Source organism: Mytilus trossulus, chromosome 3 (genome assembly GCF_036588685.1).
Source record: "Mytilus trossulus isolate FHL-02 chromosome 3, PNRI_Mtr1.1.1.hap1, whole genome shotgun sequence".
NCBI classification, from domain to species: Eukaryota; Metazoa; Mollusca; class Bivalvia; order Mytilida; family Mytilidae; genus Mytilus; species Mytilus trossulus.
Window position 1 is genome coordinate 9,831,620 of NC_086375.1, and position 9,102 is coordinate 9,840,721.

Genomic DNA, 9,102 nt, shown 5'->3' on the forward strand with positions numbered 1-9,102 from the left:
TAAGGTACGAAAGTTTTATTTCCGGTTAAAGTTCGCGAAAGAAAAAGAAATTTCATGTTGATACAAGATTGAGTTTAATCGAATTTCTACAAGTTTCCTTATTTAAAAAGGGTGTTAAAACAAAATGGAGAAGCCACAGATTATTTCCCATGTACAGAAACCAGTAAATTACACATTATTTGATACTAAGTGGATTCCTTGTAGCGCAAAATTTATTGTACTTGGTAACCATGCACGCGGAACCGGAGCATTTCAGGTTTATGAAGTACAACATGGTGATATCAAACTAGTTCATGATGTAAGTAAGATTAAATTTCACAACAATCTGTTTCCTTGTAGCTATTATTTTCCTCCAACAGGTTGGTCTAAATCTGCCAAATTGGATTGATTGAATTTATTGGTTGTTTAAATACACCTAATTGCTATTTGTCCGCCATTACTAGATATTGCACAGTTTCCCGTAAAATTTTGACATCATAAAACAAAATATGTGACACCACAATGAAAAAGTGATTGTTGTTGACGTCAAAAGTTCAAGCTGCCTGGTCAGCCGGGATTAGCGATAAGGTGTATAATGTCCTGTGGCAGTGACAAGCCAATTTGTAAACAGGATCTTAATCTGCCAGTATTGAAAATGCCTTTAATATTATTCATCGGTTTTGGGACTGTTCGCCAAACAAAAGAAAACACATTCCCAACCCACAGTCACACATTCGCTCCTTGGGTCTGTTCACACCTTACATTGCCTTATGTATGCTTTATTCAAAAGGAATCCATGACAAGTCGTCCCACTGGCAAGTTGCCCCACACCTAATCGCTCCACTTTTTCACCAACTAGCCCCACTTTAAAAAAAAACCACCCCAACCTGGATTACCAAATCGCCCCACTTTTTAAAAAATCGTCCCACTTGTGAAATGTGTTAAATCCGGTTAATATTACTCCTGAAAACTCGCCCCACTGAATGGAAAACGATAAAATCTAGATTAATATATTATTAACCAGGATGAATTTAGTAAAGCCAACTCGCCCCACTTATGGAAAAAGATGTTATCCTGTTGATTATAAGTTAAATTCCGTGAATATTACTCCTGCCAACTAGCCCCACTTATGGAAAACGATAATATCTAGATTAATATATTATTAACCAGGATGAATGTTGTAATGCCAACTCGCCCCACTTATGGAAAAAGATGTTATTCCGTGAATATTACTTTATTTTTAATTTTATATTAATCTAAATATTACCGTTTTCCATTAAGTGGGGCGAGTTGGCAGGAGTAATATTAAACATGATTTAAGCAATTTCACATGTTTTTTTTTAAAAAGTGGGGCGATTTGGTAATCCAGGTTGGGGTGGGTTTTTTTAAAGTGGGGAGAGTTGGTGAAAAAGTGGGGCGATTAGGTGTGGGGCGACTTGTCCTGCTTCCTTCAAAAGCAGATTAAATAAAGAGATATTTTTTTAGATGCTTACAGTGAAGTGATTTAGAATGCCTGTGATTGATTTTTTTTAAAAGTTGGGCGAGTTGGAGAGAAAGTGGGGCAATTTGCCAGTCATGTCAGTGGGGCTATTGTTGTCTTGCTTCAGAAATATAATTATTTTTTACAGTTTCTGACGAGTTTGATATAAACTGCATAAAATCATCTGCCTTTCATTAACAAGTCTTAAAGACAAATGATTTAGTTTCTCATCACCAAGACAATATGCAAGACAATCCATTTCGTCAAAATAATTCACAAACAAAAACCCTGTTTACAGTCAACTTTACACATGTTACTATTTAAAAAGAATTCAACACAAAACTTTAAAAGTGAATCAAACATGAACGGGAGCGAACAAGAATGTAATCTAACATGATTGCAGAGGAACAGACCTGGATTCTTATTTACAAATGTATTGGCCATATCTTATGGGCATCACAAGACATGCAAGAGTACAGTGTACATGTTATAGTCTGATAACTTGTTTGACCTCAATAATTATTGAAAATAGCACTGTGCTGTCATATTTTACAATCAATTTTACACTTACTAGTCAAGTCTTTTGTGAAATTGCTCACAAAATTTTATCAAATTAGATGTGTTAAATCCAGATATGTTTCTAAATGTTCTATGGATTCTAATACATGTACACTGTAATAGCTTTAATTAAATTTGACCAAAAAAATCAAATGGAAGTGGGCTCATTTTAAAGGTTTAAAATTTCAAGACATGCAAGATGAAGAAAACAAATTATTTTGGATAGTTTTGCTTTTTATAGTTACATTTTACAGTAAATGTATGTCTACTATGTATTCGCAATGTAAGCTGAACAATACATTTGTCCCATATCCTTTCTGTTATGATATAAAATCTCATGATACCCTATGAGTAAGGATCTCAATGAATACATTTATTAGTCCACACTTAAAAATACTTTCAAGTTTGGTTTGCCCAAACCCTATCCATACATTGGGATAGTGTGTAGGTACATGTAGGTAGGCATTTTTTCTTTCTTTCAAAGCGAAATTGAATTGTTGGATGTTAATTAGTCTCCAAGCTGATCTTAATAAAAAAAAATCACACCAGGAAAAATTAAAGATTTTGGTTAGGCAACTATTTTCTGGGTAGGTAGGGTAAGGGCAAACAAACCTCTTCTGTTTTATGGCCTTACATAAAATACATACATGAACATGATGAATATATTTAAAAAAAAATATATATATTTAAATCATCTAAATAATTTTTATTAACAGATCGAGAAATCAAAAGCTTTGAAATGTGGAACATTTGGAGCATCAAGTTTACAGCAAAGATATTTTGCGACAGGAGACTTCGATGGAAAAATGCAGATATGGTTTGTAATAAGAATTTATTAAGCATGCAACTTATTTTTTTTTGCTATTGAATAAAATCAAATAAGATTACAATGTCCCAATTTCAGATGACTAGTTTGCTCAGAGTTTGAAAAATGTGTATTGGTTGGGTGTCATGTCTTTCTATGGACTGTTGAAATATGCATTTAAAAGACTTTTTTCATCATGTTTATATTACCGACTCCAAATTATATAATTGCTCAACGGGTTGTCAAATCTGTTGTTAGACATCCATGTACTTGGTCAGGTAGGAGCAACCAAAAAGAAGTACAATCAAACAAAAAATCTGTGCTCTGGGAGGGGGTTGTAACTGTTTACCTATTACATGTATTATTTTGTCAGAAAATGAAAACATAAAAAGTTTAAAAAAAATATTTTCTCCCAAAAATGTACCGATAAAAAGCCTAATTTTATTTCTTTACGTTACTCATTATCAACTGAGTATCACAATGTCCAACCAGAGAGAAGGTAATTAATTACCTGTGAGTGTCAAAAAATATTATATCTGGAGTCTAAATTTAAAGTCAGTAATATGAAAATAGTCTTATATGCTGCTGGACATAATCAACAATCCATCTTGTGCACATTTATTCTATACCACTTTTCCTCTTAAACATAAGATAAACAAATCATTCAAAAATTTATCTTTTCCTGGTGTTGAATATTGTATGTATCCAGATTTTATGTTTTATTGTTGTTTATATATTGTAGGAATTTAGAGTCAATGGAATTACCTGTGTATTCTGTGAAAGCCCACAAAGAAATTATAAATGCTATTGATGGAGTTGGTGGTTACATTGGAGAGGGTGCTCCAGAAATAGTCACAGCAAGTAGAGATGGTATGTTTTCTATAAATCCTAATGAAAGGAAGGAGCACAAGCTTTGATAAAAAATGTTTTTTCATTAATTTTGTTAAATGTTACTTTTTTTGTAACTGTAGTGGGTGATGTGAATGTCAGATACGTTTGTACAAGAGGAAAAACCTGGAACATATTGATATTAAAGGTTATTCAGGTAAAGCACTTCAGATAAAAACAAATAATTTCTTTTTTTAAGCAGCCTTTAAAAAGATAGTTAAAATATCCGTTGCACTTTAAATGTGTTTTAAATTTTGCATTGAAGGTGTATTTCTTCTGTTTAAAAAGGTGCTGTAAAAGTATGGGATCCCAGACAGAAAAATGACCCAGTGGCGACAATGGAGGCTGGTGAAGGAGAAGATAAAAGAGACTGTTGGACAGTGGCTTTTGGTATGTTTATGTTAGCAATATAGTGTTCAATAACACAGTGTACACTGTACGTTAAACTTTAGAATTATGGTGGTTGGCAGGATGCTGTCTCAACAAGATGAAAATATTCTTACCTTGTTACATTATTTCATTTATATTTTCTTGTTAATGTTATGCCTCTAACCTGAGTGATAGGTGCGTTTTTGCAAGATATGACATTTACACATCTTGTTTATTTTTAATTTTTAAAGGTCATGCCTATAACCAGAGTGATAGATGTGTTTGTGCAGGTTATGACAATGGTGATATTAAATTATTTGACCTCAGAAACATGGCCTTAAAATGGGAGACTAATATTAAGAATGGAGTAAGTATTATAGTAAAGCAAATTAAATTTGTGATTAGCTCTGTCTAGTTGACTTCAGTGCATATATTTTTATAATTTTTAAAGCAATTGCTTTCATGCCGTCGCGTATGGCCATCTTTGTGACCCAGATCAGAGACTCCGCCCAGATCAAGCCATAGTATTTTGTTAAACAGGCTCCTGGTCTGTCATTCTTAAACACCTATGTATGTTTTCTAATGCAATACATAGCTTGAAACTTTTGAAAAACGTTAGTGGATTTAAGAAAGTTCAGCATACGTTCTTGTAGATGTATTTTTGTATTTAGGGGGACAACCGTTTGACTATCAAAAAAACATAGACGTCCGAGTGAAAAAATGCATTTTTATACCTGCGATTCCGTTTTCCGTTCGTACGATGTTTCAACAAAATATGGAATCATTTCAGTTGTTGATTTAGTATTGAAAATTTGACTGAATTATCTTTTATAATATACGGTTTTATATGTTTAATTGGTGTTTTTTTAAGAAAGAGGTCAGGTGCTCTTGTTCATTCATAAAATTGTCGTTCATTCATAAATTTATCGTAAAATCAAAATCACTACACAGGTTATCAGGTTATACGTAGTGTCAAATGATTACCTGTAATCTAAAAATAGACAAAGTTAACTGACCTATTTTGTTGATTTGTTTGCGCAAATAATTTGGAGGAACGAAACCCTTGTTGAAACACATAACAATAAGTTTGTTTTCCTTTTTTTTCATAACTCCGTAAGATTTATCGATCACCTTACTAAAGAAATGGACCCGTCCAAACGTGATAGATGCCAAGTCCAGATGAAGAGATATTTACAATTTGGAATTTTCTAGTTTCATAGATTAAAAAAAGTACATCCTTTTTGGATATCATATTCAAAACTGGGTATGCATGACAAATGATGAAACCATAATCCTCGTCTTTCCAATGGACGAGTCTACTACGTTTGTTGACCCTCGACGGTCCACCGTGTTTGCAATTTTATTTTACATGTTTTCGAAATATTGAAGATCATTTTCACAATGTTTCCTGAAAATTGGATAAATATCAAAGCAACTTAGAGCTGTTTGTTCTTGTTCGTATAATGACGATTTAATGTCATGTTTGTCTGTGATGGTCCCTCTTTTCGGGATTGCATGAGAATTATAGTTATCTCGTACCGCATGAGGATGACACATATCAACTGAGCAATAATGTTTGGGACTTAGTTTTTAAGAAATGATGACAAAGTAACATTATGAAAATATTTTTAGTCAGCTGAAATATATATTTATTTTTTACATGTTTATGTCTTGTAAAATATTTTGTTTCTTTCCCGTTTTTCAACATTTGCATCTGGAAAGTTGAAATGTTTTAACTGAAGTGTTAAATTTAAATTAATTATGAAAATTAAATCAATAAAGGAAATTATTGCCCAGTTACAAACACTACTATGGGATAATCCATAATAATTTCTCTAGGAGTTTATATGTTTCAGCACATGTATATTTGACCCCAACTTTAGCCTGGTAAACGTGTTGTCTCCTTGTGAAATATAAAACATATTAAAAATGACTTTCTGCTAAAGTCTTTAATTGATATAAAGTTAAAACCTTCTTAATTCTCACTAGACAACACTTCTGTCATGTTTAATTCTTAAATATATGTGGATGAAAAAAAAGTCCCCAAAACATAAACATGGCAGCAATTGATTTTACAGCCTTTCAGGCTTTGATTCTAACATCTTACACTGTTGATAAATTTGATCTAAAAAAAGATATTTTACTTGGGATAGTTGCAGAATTTTTGGGGGAATTTTCGGCAGCTTACAGTTTTGAGAAGAAAAGTTTAGATGATTTCTTTGAAGTTTTAAAAATAGTTCATTTTTGTGTACCTTATAATGTCTATTAAATAGATGATACAATCGAAATATGTGAACATTGTTTGATTTATTTTAGTTTACCTATAATATTCAGATGTATAAAAAAAATTATAAATAGCTTACTGTATTTTAGGTTTGTGGATTAGAATTTGACAGAAAAGACATCAGTATGAATAAACTGGTAGCTACTACATTAGAATCAAAGTTCCATGTATATGATATGAGAACACAACATCCAACTAAAGGATTTGCTTGCGTTACAGAAAAAGTAAGTCACAATTGTTCGGTTAATGTTTCAGATTTCCATGTTTGATTCAAGTAAAAAAGTCAAATCTTATCCATCAAATTTACATTCCAAAAAACATTTGTGCATTATATGAATCATTAATGTTTTTTTGTATGACAACCTTCTTTTTTTGTAATTGGTTAAAGAGGTCAGTATTTGTAGCTTATTTCATTTTGCATTGTACCTAATAAATATATATGCATATGCGGTTGCGGTTGCATTAAATCTAACACAAAAGTCTTTTTGATAATGCTGTTGACTAACTTTTTGTAATGACTCTTAATATACAAACTATTAATTGATATAACAATCATTTTTAACAGGCACATAAATCTACAGTATGGGGCTGCAGACACTTACCACAAAACAGAGATGTATTCATGACACTTGGAGGAAATGGTACACTCAATTTATGGAAATAGTAAGTTAAATTCTTTATTCGAAAATTGAACCCAAAGTAACAACATGGATTTCTTTCTTCAAAAGAATTAATACTTAGCAGTCTTGATAATATCATTGCAATTTGTAGTATAGTGATTGTGGAAGTAGAACTATATTTCATCAAGGCCTTGAAAAAAGAGAGAACATTTGTTTTTTAGAAGAATTTCTATTTAAATTATCTACAATATTATATAGCAACTTGTAATTTAGACACATGTCTATTGTTGAAGACTATGTTGAGTTTTAGATCTAGACGTTTTTTTGTTGTTTGTGTTGTTAAGTTGCTGTCTCATTGACCGCGGTAGCCTTATATTGATATCAAACATTTTACAATGGAAAATACCATTTAATCTGCTAAAATCATGAATACTTTATGTCGCCCTTATTAAACCATTTCGCAGTTATTTAGTTTTGTGATTATCAAAAAGATCCAAGTTTTATGTATTCACGATTTATTTTTCATGTTATTTTTCTACTTGGAAAGTCTATAAAATTAGTTGGTTTACAGTAAATATATTGTGATGATTTGTATAAAAATCATATTAATATTTGAAATTGTTTTATTTATAGCACATATCCAGCAAAGAGAGTGAAGGAAGATGAGAACGGAGCAGAAATGGGCGTGGCTGGTACTGTCAATCTATTACAGAACGTAATGATGTCAACACAACCAATCAGCTCCTTTGATTGGAGTCCCGACAAGGAAGGATTGTGTGTCTGCACTGCGTTTGATCAAACATTACGTGTTCTTATTACCACAAAACTTAACAGAGTCTGATAGGCAAATGAGAGTTGAAGTTTGTAAAAATACCAGTTTGTTTTGGAAAATCCTTCTCAACTCAATAATATTTTTTATTTACCGGTAATGTATTTGAAAATGTTTTAATTCTTGGATTGTTAAGGATTTTCTTGAAACAAATACCCTTATTGGGCCAGTGAAAAGTTTGGGCTCTTCTGTCCAAATGTATAGAATGGAATAGGAAGCCTTTTGGGTGAAATCATCCCTAATTATGTGTAGGAATGGCATCATGTGTTTGGTGAATGGATACTTCTAAAGGGAGAATTCATTTGGGAGATCTAAAATTTAGCAACATTCAGATTTCCTACGATATCCTACGATCATCATTAAATTCATTTTTGCATTACAATTACATGCATTCTTGTTGTTTTATTGTTATTTATTATATAATAAATGTTTTCGCATTATTGGTGAATAAAAACTTATTTATTTTAGATGTTGGTATTCAATACATTAATATCAATTTGTATGAATTGTTTACAATAATTGATATTCCACATGTGACATGCTGTTACAAAGCATGTTATGTGACTTTCACTCCGATCCTATACGAAAGTGAAACTATGAAAAAATTGATACCGGAAGGAAACTTAATCTACAGCCGAAGACAACCTAAAAACTTAAAGAAACACTTAACTAGAGCTCGGTTCGAACCGAAGGTTAGTGACTTTGAAATAAAGTCTTGCGGAGATTCAAGATGCGGTGTTTGCGGTCAAGATACAAAATATTTAGAAACGGGTAAAATGAAATCGTTTAAAGATGGCAAAAAATTTCATGTGAACGCCAATATGACTTGTAAAACAACAAATCTTATTTATTGCGTCACATGTCCTGGTTGTCAGGAAAATTATATTGGACAGACCGGGAATAGTCTCTGTGAACGGGTGCGAGTTCACAAAGAACAAATAAAACACCCACAATACAGAAATTCGCCAATAAGTGCACATCTTGATATTTGTGGTAAAAAGCATTTTCAAATAATGCCTATCTTTAAATGTAGACGGGATGAAGCATATAGGAAAGAGATGGAACGTTATTTCATAACAACGTTCCGATCGAAATTAAACCCAGAGAATTACTAATAATGAACAATGACGGAACGTCATAAACCTCCTTGACGACGTCGCCTATAGCGACACTACATCAGTTATCCTGAAGAGTCCCAATGGAAGGATGAAATCGATAGAATGGAACTGTTAACTTTTTACTTATTTTATTATTTTATTTAATGAATATATATATATATATATATATATA

The 9,102-nt window shown here is 32.0% G+C and overlaps 1 protein-coding gene across 1 annotated transcript; it reads left to right on the forward strand.

The window, feature by feature from the left end:
- The first annotated feature begins 9 nt into the window (after window positions 1-9).
- LOC134710120 (dynein axonemal assembly factor 10-like) lies at window positions 10-8,150 on the forward strand. The gene is made up of 8 exons (XM_063570327.1): window positions 10-298; window positions 2,734-2,834; window positions 3,565-3,692; window positions 3,999-4,100; window positions 4,331-4,446; window positions 6,453-6,587; window positions 6,929-7,026; window positions 7,617-8,150. Exons 1-8 carry the CDS (start codon window positions 125-127, stop codon window positions 7,822-7,824), a joined length of 1,062 nt encoding a protein of 353 aa, XP_063426397.1. The 5' UTR covers window positions 10-124; the 3' UTR covers window positions 7,825-8,150.
- The last annotated feature ends 952 nt before the right edge of the window (window positions 8,151-9,102 follow it).

Bases quoted from the DNA above. Each gene is read 5' to 3' on its own strand.
- LOC134710120 (XM_063570327.1), top strand. From the start codon at position 125: ATGGAGAAGCCACAGATTATTTCCCATGTACAGAAACCAGTAAATTAC. The intron at 299-2,733 runs GTAAGTAAGATT...TTTTATTAACAG, and splicing joins ATATCAAACTAGTTCATGAT to ATCGAGAAATCAAAAGCTTT. The intron at 7,027-7,616 runs GTAAGTTAAATT...TTTTATTTATAG, and splicing joins ACACTCAATTTATGGAAATA to CACATATCCAGCAAAGAGAG.